General features: G+C 45.2%; 1 protein-coding gene across 1 annotated transcript in view; it reads left to right on the top strand.

Moving 5' to 3' along the window:
• The window catches only part of LOC134585434 (allurin-like), an 80,271-nt gene that overhangs the window by 53,554 nt on the left and 10,066 nt on the right, over positions 1–16,651 (top strand). The window contains exon 5 of the mRNA XM_063440852.1: positions 2,673–2,767. Within this exon, the coding sequence (XP_063296922.1) occupies positions 2,673–2,767 (95 nt within the window). The remainder of the gene's footprint in view (positions 1–2,672; positions 2,768–16,651) is intronic.

Raw genomic sequence — 16,651 nt, 5'->3', positions numbered from 1 at the left:
TCATTAACAGCTTTTTCTTGTTGGAGCAGGCGGTCGAACATTAGGAGTGTTGGATTCCAACGTGTCGGGCTGTCGCAAATCAAGCGCCTCACTGGCATGTTGTTTCGCCGCTTCTTGCCGAGCGGGCACCCACGTGACATCCATGGACCCAACGTCATCATCAACCGCTTCACTTCTATCTGACAACTCAGCAAAGGAAGCAGCAGTGGGTACAACATCATCATCATCATCACACCGTACGTCCATGTGTGTAATGCTGCCTGACTGAGAAATATCCCTGTTATCTACATCCTCTGGCAATAATGGTTGTGCATCACTCATTTCTTCAAACGGATGTGTGAATAACTCCTCTGACAGATAAAGTGAAGCGGCTGTGGTGCTAGTGTTGGTGATGGCGGCAGGCGGGTGAGTGGTATCTTGAGAGGTGCCCGAAGCTAAGCTGGAGGAGGATGGTGCATCAAGGTTCTGAGCGGAAGCTGTAGAAGATTGGGTGTACTGTGTTAGCCAGTCAACTATGTCCTCAAAACTTTTTAAGTTCAGGGTACGTGGTCTCTGAAAATGGGGCATTATTCTAGGGCAAAAGGGAATCACAGCACCACGACCACGACGGCCCCTGCGCGCTATTGTGACACCAGAAATGAGTGGCAATGTGCACTGGCAGAGGTTGGCAGAGTACACGCTGTAGGCCTGACACACCCGCTTGAAGACAACTAACTGCTATTCAATCTATAACAGTGAAAACATTTTTTGGTTTTAAATGCACGCTATTGTGACACCAGATATGAGTGGCAATGTGCACTGGCAGAGGTTGGCAGAGTACACGCTGTAGGCCTGACACACCCGCTTGAAGACAAGTAACTGCTATTCAATCTATAACAGTGAAAAAAGTTTTTGGGTTTTAAATGCACGCTATTGAGACACCAGATATGAGTGGCAATGTGCACTTGCAGAGGTTGGCAGAGTACACGCTGTAGGCCTGACACACCCGCTTGAAGACAAGTAACTGCTATTCAATCTATAACAGTGAAAAACAGTTTTTTGGTTTTAAATGCATGCGATTGTGACACCAGATATTAGTGGCAATGTGCACTTGCAGAGGTTGGCAGAGTACACGCTGTAGGCCTGACACACCCGCTTGCAGACAACTAACTGCTATTCAATCTATAACAGTGAAAAAAGTGTTTGGTTTTAAATGCACGCTATTGTGACACCAGATATGAGTGGCAATGTGCACTGACAGAGGTTGGCAGAGTACACGCTGTAGGCCTGACACACCCGCTTGAAGACACCTGACTGCTATTCAATCTATAACAGTGAAAAAAGTTTTTGGGTTTTAAATGCACGCTATTGTGACACCAGATCACTAGTTAAATAGATGTATTTAACTAGTGATATGATAGGTGAAGGTTAAACTAGCAGACTCATTAATCCTTGCCCTGCCATAGGTATTAAAGTACTTAGCTGCCAGTTGCTAGCTATACAGCACTGCCAGCTATTTTGTAGATTTGTCTGATTACAGGCAAGATCAGGTATAAATCTGAGATTTGGTAAATGTGTAAATAAAATTACTACTGCACACCAAATTTAATTCTATAAAAGAAAAAGAAAAAGACTTCAGTTGAATGACTGAATTTCAACTAGACATGTCTGTAGTAAATATGGAATTTGCACGTCTGATTTTATTTTACCTGAATTTTGTCAATCCAGAACTTAGTCAATTTAGCCCTTAGTGCATAACTCTAATAGTTTAATAATTTATGTTCTTCCTCTGTTTTCATTTCCTCCAACAGTTAAATACATTGCTCTTATCTATTTCCTTCACATTTATTTCCTAAGTATATTTTTATGAAGCTCATTTGCGATTTTGCTCTGCCCAAGTGTATCGGGGCAGGCACCTTTTTTGGCGCATTATTCATTTTGATCTTGTGAGTGCATTATTACATCAGCGCATTATTACTTGTTTTGCTGTATCACACTATGTATTTTTTTCTGTTCCTGTTTTAGATTACCGTATGTACAGCCGAATCTCATTTCCCTCTGTGTCTATATATATTATCTAGTGTGGGTTGTTCTTATTACTAGAGGTTTCTGGGGACACCTAACACAACATTTGTTTTATAAGGTCTATTCCAAAGTCCCCTAGGAAATGAAGACCTAGAAATAACAGGTTTTATTTATGTGGGAAGGAGGAGACATTGACATATTACATGACACATTGCAAGATTTACCACCGACTTTTGGTTCTCATGATAACAGCCTGGGCATTGAATCAAATGAAGAGGTCTATGCTTTTATCAGCTGGAAGGTTGATAAAAAAAAAAACACTAATTTTAATTTACCCAACATGTTGTGGAACCGCTCTTCCTTCAGCCTACGCTAGACTATTTCCAAAGCTGCGGAGTTCAATGTAGACTGATGCAACACACACCATCTGAAATATGTGTCATGCTGCTCTGGAAATTGAATCTATGTGCCCATTCAAACTTATCGGCCTAACCCTGTTGTGAGAATGACACAGTAAATTAAGGAATTATTCTAAAATTTATATAAAACATTAATACGATAATTAACAATGATAAAACCTGACATCAATACATGGACAAAATTATTTTAATGGTACTAGGCTAAAATATTAATATCTAAATATTTTTGTTTTCTATTTTTATTTTAAGGTTGTCTGGTCCACTTCTTTTTTAATTGGATGTGCAGTACACTACTGCTATGATACTGATTACCCATTCTTGTACATTTGCCATTATTGCCCACAGTAAGTACTGCATAAGTGCACGCTATACTATTTTATGTTATTTTTAAATTTATTTTTGAAACTTTAAAAACCTGAATTAATATTAACATAAAAATCTACTAGGAGAGATTACAAAATACCTTGAAATCATAATATTAGTATTGTGACGAAACCAATCTCGCCACATTGTATTGGAGGAGCCTGGTTGCCCGCCTGCTGCCTTTGGACTATGGCCCTGGGAGATTGGGCCCTTTACAAACATTATTCGGCCCTAACAGAGTGCATGTCACTCATTCTGGCCCTTTAAATACAGTGGGGCCATTCGGTACTTGCCCTGTGTGAGCAGTGATACCCCCCAGATAGCTATGCCATGGAGCCTATTCATATAATGAAAGACTATGGGAAAGACTTTGGCTCCATGGCAATTAAACTGTATTTGTGTGGTCTGCGTGCCATTCACCTAATAATGTGCACGCAGACCTGAGCTATCTGGGGATATGTTAAATGTCTGTGTTTAATGTATAAAATGTGACTTTATGTATTTTAAAGAGTTTTATGTTGTTTTGCAACCATGTGGTTAATGGAGTCTGCCTCTAGTCCTGGATAATTAGATTTCTTCTCCAATTATCTCCAGGGCAGAAGGGAGGAAGCCAGGATGCATTGTGGGGATGTTTTACTTTTACTGTTTGAGCCAGGGGGAATAAAATATACTTTTACTAACTTTTTAACCCCTGGTCTGATTCATGCCATTTTTTAATATGTTGTTCCCCTGAATGGATTGATTGTGGATATGTATTTTTATGTGAATGTGATGTATGGTTTTAAAGTTATGAAAGTTGTTTAAAAGTATATTTTGAACTGTACACATAATGGGATTAAGTGTCACACTAAGGGGAGGGGATGTGTGGGAGGTAACATCTATGTTATTGGTTATTTTATGCCTCCCCCTGGGTGTGGCCTGTATGTGTACTCATGTAATAAAAACCAGGCTGGGTGCCCAGCACCTCAGACCACTGCTTGACCTTCAACACGGAGCCTTGTCTCGTTCTTGGGGGGATTCACTGTATGCTGTTGGAGATTTGACTGCTAGGAGTGTAAGCTGATGTCTGCTTTTCCTATTCATCTGCTAGCAGCTATTTGTGAGGTTCCAGCTGGAGTGCTACCTTATTCACCTATATCCAGTTCGTGAGTTCTGATGTTCTGCAGTAGCTGTGCCTTTCTGAGAAAAGGGGATTATCGCCTAAACGGATTTTAACCCCTCATATGCTGAAACGGTCCGTTACAATTGGTGGCAAGCGGCGGGATCGTTCCTACAGCCAGAAGGACAGCTACAGAGCACCATTTCTTTGGATTTACAATTTGAGGGCAACGCATGTCTGAGTACAGCGACCCTGACAGCACCAGGATGGAACCAGCAGGGGAGTACAATGAGGGTGTCATGGATGACCGAGATGCAGTCCGCAAAGGCATCTGGTACCAGGCACTGGGTATTGTGGAATATCTGCGGGACGAGAGGCTCCCCAAGGACGAGCAGCGACAGCAAAAGCGACTAGCCCTGCGGATGCCTTTCCTGGGAGAGCAGCCCCTGGAAGAGTGGGTAGAAGATCTGAAGTACCTGATAAGGCGGGAGATGTGGCTGGAGGATGCCTACCAGGCACTCTGGTGGTATGAAGCTCAGTACCTACCCCGGACAGCCGAGCATGACAAGCCAGAGGGAGAGGAGTTTGATGGTCCTGGCTTGTTATGGGAGTCTTTTTCAGAGCCTGAATTTGGGAGCCCCACACAAGCCCGGTTCAGTGATCTCTTTGAGTGGAGGGAGAGCAGGTATGACTGGGACGACACTCAGGAGATAGAGCAAGACCTGGTCTACCTAGTGACCCGAGAGATGGAGCTAGAACAGGGCTACCAAAATCTGTTCCACTCCAGTGAGAAGGCTCAGCAGGGAAGCGCAGACCCAGATCCAGACCCCTTCAGCTGGGAAGATATTGTACAGTTTTACTGGGAAGAACCCCAGGTGGCCATTGGAGATGGGACCAAGGTCTCTCCACCGGTCCTGCAGGGAATTGGGAGCCCAGTCTCCATTCCCCAGCGGCAGTGTGAATTGCAGGGAGTTGGGAGCCCAGTCTCCATTCCCCAGCGGCAGGCTGAGTTACAGGGGGCAGAGGTAGTTGGTCCTACCCCCCAGCAGCAGAGTGATATGCCGGGAAGGCAGTGTGAAGTGCAGGGAGAGGAGAGCAGCGTCCTCCCTCCCCAGTGGCAGGCTGAGTTACAGGGGGCAGAGGTAGTTGGTCCTACCCCCCAGCAGCAGCGTGATTTATTGGGAATTGGGAGCCCAGTCTCCATTCCCCAGCGGCAGTGTAAAGTGCAGGGAGAGGAGAGCAGTGTCCTCCCTCCCCAGCGGCAGGCTGAGTTACAGGGGGCAGAGGTAGTTGGTCCTACCCCCCAGCAGCAGAGTGATATGCCGGGAAGGCAATGTGAAGTGCAGGGAGAGGAGAGCAGCGTCCTCCCTCCCCAGCGGCAGGCTGAGTTACAGGGGGCAGAGGTAGTTGGTCCTACCCCCCAACAGCAGTGTGATGTTTTGGGAATAGAGAGCCCAGTCTCCTTTCCCAAAAGGCAGAATGTCCAGCAGGGAATAGAGAGCCCAGTCTCCTTTCCCCAGCAGCAGGACACTGTATTGGGAGGAGAGACAGTCGGTCTCCCTCCACAGATGATGGAAGTATGTATGGGAGAGGAGCTTGCTACCACCTCTCCCCAGCGGCGGATCATTGATGTGCAGGGAATAGAGAGCCCAGTCTCCTTTCCCCAGCGGCAGGACACTGTATTGGGAGGAGAGACAGTCGGTCTCCCTCCACAAAGGTGGAAAGTATGTATGGGAGAGGAGCTTGCTACCACCTCTCCCCAGCGGCGGATCCGTAATGTGCAGGGAATAGAGAGCCCAGTCTCCTTTCCCCAGCGGCAGAGTGTTCTAGTGGGAGAGGAGCCTGTTACCCCCTCTCCCCAGCGGCAGCTTAATATACCAGGGGGAGACTGTAAACCCCCCACCGGTGCAGATGGGACCGTGGTCTCTGCACTCACCACACAGGGGGTAGGGACGGTCGGTCCTACCCCCCCACGACAGAGCTGTGTATCCAAGGGGGAGACAACCGGTCTCCCCACTCAGCAGCAGAGCTATGCAACTAAGGGGGAGACAGTCCGTCTCCAGCAACCAGGCTCCAACCAGACTACTCCGGTGGTAGTGCTGGCACCAGGACAGAGTACCGCTGGTCTCTGCCCACTCAGCAACCCACCAAGGCAGCCTACCAGTCCCCTACACAGCCGTGGTGAGGCACCTGGACATGGACAAACTTCTCCTCTACCCAGGTGTAGTAACTATTTATTGTGGGTGGGCTGTACTGTTTTTTTTGCTTTATGGGTGGGTTGCTGGACTAACAAGGGCACTGACCGGCAGGAGGTCAGGTACCCTGTTAGTCCTTTTGGAAAGGGGGAGAGATGTGACGAAACCAATCTCGCCACATTGTATTGGAGGAGCCTGGTTGCCCGCCTGCTGCCTTTGGACTATGGCCCTGGGAGATTGGGCCCTTTACAAACATTATTCGGCCCTAACAGAGTGCATGTCACTCATTCTGGCCCTTTAAATACAGTGGGGCCATTCGGTACTTGCCCTGTGTGAGCAGTGATACCCCCCAGATAGCTATGCCATGGAGCCTATTCATATAATGAAAGACTATGGGAAAGACTTTGGCTCCATGGCAATTAAACTGTATTTGTGTGGTCTGCGTGCCATTCACCTAATAATGTGCACGCAGACCTGAGCTATCTGGGGATATGTTAAATGTCTGTGTTTAATGTATAAAATGTGACTTTATGTATTTTAAAGAGTTTTATGTTGTTTTGCAACCATGTGGTTAATGGAGTCTGCCTCTAGTCCTGGATAATTAGATTTCTTCTCCAATTATCTCCAAGGCAGAAGGGAGGAAGCCAGGATGCATTGTGGGGATGTTTTACTTTTACTGTTTGAGCCAGGGGGAATAAAAGATACTTTTACTAACTTTTTAACCCCTGGTCTGATTCATGCCATTTTTTAATATGTTGTTCCCCTGAATGGATTGATTGTGGATATGTATTTTTATGTGAATGTGATGTATGGTTTTAAAGTTATGAAAGTTGTGTAAAAGTATATTTTGAACTGTACACATAATGGGATTAAGTGTCACACTAAGGGGAGGGGATGTGTGGGAGGTAACATCTATGTTATTGGTTATTTTATGCTGAAACGGTCCGTTACAAGTATGAACTATGTTAACCCCTTAACGCAGTTACGGCGTTCTATGCCGTCCCCATTTAAATGGGCTTCAAAGCCGTTGCAGCGGCATAGAACGCCGTAACGGCTTTCTGCCCCAGGAGGTGAGATTTACTTACCTCCGCCGTAATCCTCTTCGGGAGGACTGCCTAACAGCCCAGGCAGCCCTCCCACGGCAAATCAGGCCCACGGGGGCCAAGTGATCGCTCTCAAAGAGCGATCACATGGCCCCCTATAGCTGACTATGGATATGCCAGCAGGGGGACTGTCTGAAATGTCAGACAGTCCCCCTGCTGGTGTGTAGTGTAAAAAAAAAAAAATAGACAAGTTTAAAATAAAATAAATGTGTGTGTATATATATATATATATATATATATATATATATATATATATATATATATATATATATATATACATATATATATATATATATATATATATATATATATATATATATATATAAAAATAGTAAACAGCAGGGCACTCCTCCTTTATCCGAGATATTAAGAGATTATAAAATGCCTAGGTGCAATCCCGCGTAATATATAGAAAAGGCAATAAAGGGAGCACACTAGGTCTTCATTCAAATGAAACAAAAGTATTTACTGCATTCCAAAAGAATACATAAACTGTGGTTAACAGAAATCAACGTTTCGACCCTCCTGGGTCTTTATCAAGATCACCGTGATCTTGATAAAGACCCAGGAGGGTTAAACACAGGCTGTTTTTAACTTAGTAAATTCTATTTTTTTAATGTATTACATATGTATTACATATAAGGGTCAATTCTAACCTACTGTGTCACTTTAAGAAGTGGAAAAAACATGCAGTAGTACATTCATTCCATCTGTCCCCTAGATTAATTCATTGAGAAGAAGTGGTCTGGGTACAGTGTCCCTGTCCTTTGAAGAAACTGCTATTTTTTTGCACCAAGTGCAAATGAAGAAAACCTAAAATAGATTCACAAATTAATCCTGATTGTTAAAACACCCAATATTTTTAGGATTTCAATTAATTGAACCTTTAATCCAGCCCATAATTCAAGATATAATTCTACCCATAATCTAACCCCTTTTTCCAACTCCTAATCCTACCCATAATCCAACCTTAATCCTAACCATAATATAAGACATTATCCAACCCATAGTCCTACCAATAATCCTATCTAAACTAGTATGATTTAGAAGCATGGTAACTGCAGTGCCAAAAAATAATCATATCTATATTCCCAGTCCTAATTCCACCCTCCAATCCCAGTCCTCCCGCCATCTAACCCCACCCTTTATTCCCACCTTCTAATGCTACAGCTCCTTCACACAGAGATCAGTGCTGTGTAGCTGACAAAGCCCAAAACTAATTCAGGAGGATAGGAACATGTAGGGAGACCTTTTCAGTAACCCATGGGTCTCCCTTACATTGGGGGATAGAACCAGGCTGGGGGCAGCATAGACCATTTTAAATTTGTTACAGCTAAGCATGATCGCTCAGCCACTGTACCTAAATCCATTTAAAAAGGCTATATGAGTGCTCACTTTTCGTGCTGCTAATATCCCTTCTGTCAGTCATGGGCCACTAACTGTGGTGATCAGCTTTTTTTATAATTCTGCTGGTTCGAGGCAGTGTTAGAAATATCATGTCTGAGCTAGATCGCTCAGATTGAAAGATACTTGGGGTCAGTGGTGTATTTTGGTATTGTGCTGCCCTAGGCACAACTAAATTCGGGCACCCCCCTAATCTAAATTTGCATCACCAATTTATGTCAGGGCCAATTTTTTGACTGACAGACACACGTCCTCATTGATACATGCACTGACATACACATACTGACAGATACACAGTCATTGGCACACATATGCAGTCATTGGCACACTCACTGTTTAACCAACACACACTTTCACTGAGACACACACTGGCACACCCACTCACTGACAGATGCATACTCTCAGATACACATACACTGACAGACACACATTGACACACACTCCTCACTGATTTGACACACTCTGACAGACACACACACATTCACTCACACACACACACTGACAGCTACATGCACTCACAGACATACATACACACACTCACTGACAGACATTCACAATGACACACACTCACTAACAGACACACACTTACAATGACAAACATACAGACTCACAATGACAGACACACACTCACTGACAGACACAAACACACACTGACAGATACACACATTCACTGACTGACCCACACACACTGACAAACACACTCATTTTCTCATACATTCATTACACTCACAAATTATTAATATATATATATATATATATATATATATATATATATATATATATATATATATATATATATATATATATACAATTTAAATCCACCCAGTCTCCCTACCTTTGGGACCTGACAGCTGCTGGGCTGACTCGACAGGGTCCTTGTTGTTTCCTGCTGACTAAGCTGGCTCTGCTGGGGCTGCTGACTGGGATGGCTCTGCTGGGGTTGCTGGCTTTGCTGGGGCTGCTGGCTCTAATGGGGCTGCTGGCTGGGCTGGCTCTGCTGGGGTTGCTGGCGCTCAATGGAGGCGGCGAGGGAACTGAGCTCTTATTGTTCAGCTCCCTCTGCACCGCTTAGTGATGCTAGGACCAGAGTGACGTCATATTCCGACTCCTGACATCACAGAAGGGAGTGCAAGGGATCAAGAAGAGGCTCCCTCACCATCCGGATAGAATGTCCTCAGACAGGGCTCCCTCACCATCCGGATACAATATTAGTAGTTTAACACCATGGGGAGACCCTAAGGTAGCCAGCCAGCCAGCTCTTGGGCCCACCAGGACACAAGGCAAACAAGGCATTTGCCTGTGTGCTTGTGGTGGTGTTTTTTGCCGCCACCCCTGGAAGTGCCGCCTTAAGTAAATGCCTTGTTTGCCTTGCGTTAAATACAGCTCTGCTCGGGGTTCCTTGGTATCAGCAGTGATTTAACCCCGGCAATTACTTTTACTGCATGATAGTCTATGGCAGGCTTGCAGAAACTCTGGCCCTCCAGATGTTGTTGAACTACAAGTCCCATGATTCTCAGCCTATTTCATTCATAGAATCATGAGAGTTGTAGTTCAGCAACATCTAGAGGGCCAGAGTTTGAGGAAGCCTGCTCTATGGCATCAATAGACATTAAAGCATAGATAGTCATATGGTCCTTAAGTGGTTAAAGGGCCATTATAGTCACCTGAACAACTTCAGCTTAACAAGGTTGTTGAGGGGAGAACTATAGCTCCCTGCAGCCTTTCTCATGTAAACACTGTATTTTCTGAGAAAAAACAGTGTTTACATTGAAAGCTAGGAACACCAGACTGTCACCAGAGGGACTTCCAAGTTGATGGATGCATAATTCGCATCCATCCACTCAAATGTGCTGTCAGCAGACAGAGCACTGTGCATGAGCATCCTGTCTCCCTGAGGCTGTCAGCAGCGCGTGGGATTGTGGGAGATAAGATCTCCTGCACCCAGCCTCCTGCACATTCAATGCCGCTCTATGAAGAACCTGATTGCTGCAGCACGAAGCCGCGCATGCGCAGCAGAAAGCAATGACGCTTCTCAAAGAGAAGTGTCTGATTGGCCCCTGCAATTTTGTCATTTTGATGAAAAAGGTGGCGTGGCCTGGCAAGGAGCTCAGCGCTGCAACGGAGGTAAGTTTTATTAATAAAAAGGGCTCGGATTAATTTTTTAGTGGCAAGTTCATAAAAAAGCAAGAAAGAAGGCTAGGGGACCTGTCTTTTTTGCTTTTATATGTTGACTATAGTGATCCTTTAAGGTAATTTTATTTGACTGATAAGATTTAGGATTCATATGTTTTTTTCACTAAGCTCTGAATTGTGCTGGGCTGTGTCTGCAAAATTTTGCAACATTTAGCGTAAATTATCTGAAGAAATTTTCAAACTCGAATATAGTAACAGCTTGGCAATTTAGCCTCAATTTAACAATTCAGGCTTCAGAGTTTAGTGAATATCTCTGTGTTTTTCTTAAAACTACTTCCACTGATCTGAATAAAGTTTTGTGATGTAATTCCAGTAAAATACAAGTTTAGCAGGCTAAGATTGCCACAAGGCATATGTATGTATATGTGTTTGTAGTATCAGTTGGTTAATTACACGTAGCTAAGATACTGTCATCACTGTACTGACCAGGTGCAGGAATGTAAGAACTGGAATTACGCGTCCCTCTCCTTTGTATCAGATGAGCCACGTGGTTAGACCGGATGGATGAGTTTAGACTCTATTCATTAAATAGGTTAAGGGTATGTGTGGGTGTAGTTAATTGTGGGAGGAGCTACAGTGCTATATAAGGAATGTACTCTATGTATTCAGTACTCAGACTTTGCTGTATTTTGGTGACGCTAGTCCCTCTGAGTCCCGATCGGTGATCCAATAAAGAATCTCTTCCTTCCTGAAGAAACCTGTGTCCATCTCTCTGTGCTTGGCTTCCGTCAGTTTCTCCGGTATCATTTGGTGCATTGGCCGGGAAGCTCATCGTTCAACGGTAGCTGAGAGGCAGAGGCGTGAGACGGTCTATCTTTGCCCACGTTCTCTACGGCTGCACCCCTGAACTTCTGCGTGGACCTCCCTTCGTCTCGGCGCCACTGGTCTGTTGTCCAGGAGATCATCGGCCTCTACGTGAGAAGTGCTGGGGTGTCCCCGTCGATGAGTGTGAACTCAGGTTCAGGAACGAGGAGGTAAGATAACTGCTGTTTTAGACGGCAGGACCCGCTAGGGGTATACCGATTGTGCGGTAGGCCCAAAGGGGTTTTTGAATCTGTATCTGCCCCCTCTGTCGGAGGGAAGGAGCGAAGGCGCACCGCTCGATCGAACGCTCTTTAGTCAGACCGTTTGATTTGGTTAGTCAGGCGGGGTCCTGGTGTAAATAGCCCTAGCCGGACACCGGTGTCTTGTCTAGACTAGCGTTCTAGGGTGTATATTACGTTCGCTAGGTCGGAGGGACCGGGAGACTAAGCGGCGCCTGTGTAAATTCGGTTCGCTAGTTCTCATCCTATCTGGGCTAAGTGGGAAGGCGTGTAAATTTGGAACCCACTAGACTTTTGATAGTACGACTAAGAGGCGCCTGTGTAAATTCGGTTCTCTAGCTCGCTATGTATATGTGGTGATTGGGCAGTGTGGCTAACCAAAACGGGTGTATATAGTTTTAGGTAGTCCATTCAAGGTACTGGCCAATAGTTTAGTTGGGAATTGTAAATGTGTTAACGATTGTTTAGTAAAGTGTATATCTTGTTAGATAGCGCGAGCTCAGCCGTCTAGCGAGAGTGTTAATAGTGTGTTGCTGTATTATAGTGCACGGTACCATAACCCTGTATATTTACTGACACTGTATAATAAGTACTAATCATTGTCGTCCATTGCATGTTTAACACCATAACCACTAATAATTGTATTGTGACCTTAACTTGTGCTTTGACCTATGCTAACCGTACTGTAACCGCTATTTGTAAAAGACGATGTTACTGGGGTGTGTTATAGACGGGTAATTCGTATATAGAGAATTATAGCGTGGGTGACTGTGTAGTTACGCCAAAGGGCATAATATTGATTATATAGTGACTGGTGTAGCAGCTGTGTGTGTATGGGAATTCCCTGAGTGTTTATTGTTATTGTGTACGTTTCACTTGGTAACCATACCACGTGGTGCTGTTGCCAGAGGAAACGGGTGTGACTGTTGAATAGTACGCGTGTATAGTAATCGTTGTCGACGACGTTCCACTGTTAAATATGGGTGCGTCGCAGTCAACGATTCCGGATCCCTTAGGATGTATGGTTAAGAATTTTAAAAAGGGATTCAAAGTTTGTGATTTTGGGGTTAAGATGTCCCCTGTACGTTTGGTCACTTTGTGCACTAGGGAGTGGCCTACTTTGGTTGCGGCATGGCCGCCACGTGGCAGTTTGGATCCAACTCTGGTACAGCGCTTACACGTGGCTGTATCAGGTAGGCCTGAACTTTACGGCCAGTTTCCTTATATTGATTGTTGGAGACAGGCCGTAAATGACTCGCCAAAATGGCTCCGGACATGCCACGAGGAACAGTGTCGCCTCATGGTAGCTAGGACTTGTTCGTCCACTAGGGCTGGTGTTAGGCCCATTTTGGACACGCCCCCTGAGTCCGAGATCCCTTTGCCGCCCCCTTACTTTCCGGTAAGAGGAAGTGACGCAAATACAGGAAGTCCTGTAACCCTTCCCTCATTACCCTCATCCACTTCCGCTTCCTCCTCCAGTACAGGATCCACCCCCCCTCGTACTAAATCTCCCCTTCCGGAACCAGAACCCACCCCCATTAGAAACGAATATCCTGATTTGGCGCCACTTCAGACTTCCGGTCAAGCTTCATCTAGCTCGGCCCGAAGTGTTCTATTTACCACCTTTTCCCAAAACCAACCTCCCACATCCCCATACCCTATCTCTCCCCGACCGGAACCCATGACTGACGCCCCTCCACGTAGCCCCATACAGACCCGACAGTTGACCGGTGCCCAACAATTGAGACACTATCAGATGCCTCTTCGTCTGAATCCCGGGTCAGCCTATATTAATGCCGCAGGTCAAATGGCACAAGCTGACCCTGTCTTCGTATATGTCCCTTTCACCACTACCGACCTTTTAAACTGGAAGACCCATAATTCCTCGTATACTGAGAAACCACAAGCCATGACTGATCTGTTCACCTCAATAGTACAGACACATAATCCGACATGGGCTGATTGCCAGCAGTTATTAATGACTTTATTTAACAATGAGGAAAGGACAAGAATAAATCAAGCAGCCATTAAAGCATTAGAGGATAGAGCCCGTGCTTTGAACCAAGCTAATCCAGCAGCATGGGCCGCAACACATTATCCCAACACTGATCCCGATTGGAACGTAAATGGTGCTGATATGGTTCAACTCAGAGCCTATAGAGACGCTATAATTGCTGGCATGAAAGCCGGAGGAAAGAAAGCCATTAACATGTCGAAGACAGTTGAGGTGATCCAGAAAAGCGATGAAGCGCCCAGTGTCTTTTATGACCGATTATTGGAGGCGTACCGCTTGTACACCCCCTTTAATCCGGAAGACGCAGACAATTCCCGAATGGTTAACTCCGCCTTTGTCAGCCAAGCTTACGGAGATATTAAGCGCAAGCTACAAAAGTTAGAAGGGTTTGCAGGTATGTCAATCTCCCAACTAATGGAGGTAGCTAATAAGGTCTATATGAATAGGGAAACAGAAAGCAAGAAAGAGGAGGAGCGCAAGATGCGTAAAAAGGCTGATATGCTAGCGGTAGCGATCGCAGGCGTAGATAAACGGGGCCCAGATAGAGGCAATAATAGATGGAGTAGGGAGCCTTTGAGTAGGGATCAGTGTGCGTATTGCAAGGAAGAAGGGCATTGGAGGAACGAATGTCCGCAAAGAGAGCAGTACGAGAGAGACCAACCCAGGGCAGGCTACGGAAACTTTAGAGGCAGAGCGAGAGGTAGAGGAGGTCCCGGAGGGAGTAATGGTTATAGAGGGAGTAATGGGAACAGAGGAAGTGTTAGGGAAGACAGGTATATTCCAGCAGCGCAAAGGTCTCGCGATAGAGAAGGTAGGGACTTTGTAGGATTGGCTGACACGGTCATGGAGGACTATTGATACCGACCGGGCTCCATCCCCCTTGGTCGAGCGGAGCCTATGGTCGATGTATCAATAGGGGGGAAAAGGAGTGCGTTCATGATCGACACTGGTGCTGAACATTCAGTGGTGACTAATCTAGTTGCTCCTCCATCTGGAAGGACTATTACTGTGATAGGAGCAACTGGAAGAAGTGCTGAAAGACCGGTTCTTAAAAGTCGACTCTGTACATTGGGAGGCCACGTAGTAAAACACCAATTCCTTTATATGCCTGAATGTCCAGTCCAATTGCTGGGACGTGATATGCTATCCAAATTACAAGCGCAGATTACGTTCCTACCAGATGGAACAACATCTTTAAAGTTTAATGGACCTTCAGGTATTATGACTTTATCCGTACCAAAGGAAGAAGAGTGGCGACTTTATACAGTGTTGACTAGCCAAAACCCTAGGAGTGATGAGACATTGTTTAACATACCAGGAGTTTGGGCAGAGAACAACCCACCAGGACTGGCCCGCAATATTCCACCAATAAAAATTGAACTGAAACATGGGGTTTATCCAGTGAGCCTAAGACAATATCACATCCCGCAGAAGGCTAAGAAGAACATCCAATCCTATCTGGATAAGTTCATACGGTATGGTATCCTAAAATTCTGTACTTCCCCCTGGAACACCCCATTGCTGCCTGTTCAAAAGCCCGGCACAGATGAGTATCGACCTGTGCAGGACTTAAGAGCAGTCAATGATGCGGTTGTTAGCATACATCCAGTTGTACCCAATCCATATAACCTGCTTGCTTTAATTCCGGGCGGGGCTACTTACTTCACAGTCTTAGATCTCAAAGATGCCTTCTTTTGCCTCCGAATTGCCGCAGAAAGTCAATGTATTTTCGCTTTCCAATGGGAGAACGCTGTAACGGGCTCAAAACGCCAAATGACTTGGACAAGACTGCCCCAAGGGTTTAAAAATTCACCTACCCTATTTGGTTCAGCCCTAAGTCAAGATCTATTGGATTTCGAGTCCATCCCAGGAGAGTGTGTATTGTTACAATATGTAGATGACTTGTTGATAGCAGCAGTTACAAAAGAAATCTGTCAGCAAGCAACGCACGATCTACTACACATTCTCTGGAAGGCAGGATACAAGGTGTCTAGAAAGAAGGCTCAGTTGTGTTTGCCAACTGTCAAGTATCTAGGATTCCATATCTCTGAAGGTCAAAGAATTATGGGGCCAGAGAGAAAAGAGGCTGTCTGCCAAATACCAATACCCAAGAATAGAAGACAAGTGCGAGAATTCTTGGGGGCAGCAGGCTTCTGTAGGATATGGATTCCCAGCTATGCGATACTGGCAAAACCTCTGTACGCAGCTATCAAAGGTACAGAGCACGACCCCTTCCTATGGACCCAAGAACAGCAAACGGCATTTGAAGATGTGAAGAAGGCTTTGATGAGTGCCCCAGCATTAGGTCTACCTGATCACACACGACCATTCTACTTATATGTACACGAGCAAAGAAGAATGGCTGTGGGAGTATTGACACAGTACTTGGGATCATGGCAAAGACCTGTTGCCTACATGTCTAAGCAACTGGATGCAGTGGCCAGCGGACTTCCACCTTGTCTAAGAGCCGTAGCTGCAGCCGCCCTGCTAGTAGCTGAAGCCGATAAACTCACTCTGGGTCAAGAACTTTATGTACGAGTCCCACATGCAGTACAGACGTTGTTGGATTACAAAGGAAATCATTGGTTTAGTAATAGCCGTATGACCAAGTATCAAGCAATGTTGTGTGAAAACCCAAGAGTGCATTTAGAGACTGTAAACACCTTAAATCCAGCTACCCTTTTGCCACAACCTACTGAAAGTCAACATGATTGTTTGGAAGTAATGGATGAAGTATTCTCAAGTAGACCAGATCTTCGTGATTTTCCCATCCAGAACCCCGATGTTCAATATTACACCGACGGCAGTAGTTAT

This window comes from Pelobates fuscus, chromosome 2 (genome assembly GCF_036172605.1).
Source record: "Pelobates fuscus isolate aPelFus1 chromosome 2, aPelFus1.pri, whole genome shotgun sequence".
NCBI classification, from domain to species: Eukaryota; Metazoa; Chordata; class Amphibia; order Anura; family Pelobatidae; genus Pelobates; species Pelobates fuscus.
The sequence above is the reverse complement of the archived record's forward strand: the minus strand, read 5'-3'. Positions and strand labels throughout refer to the sequence as shown.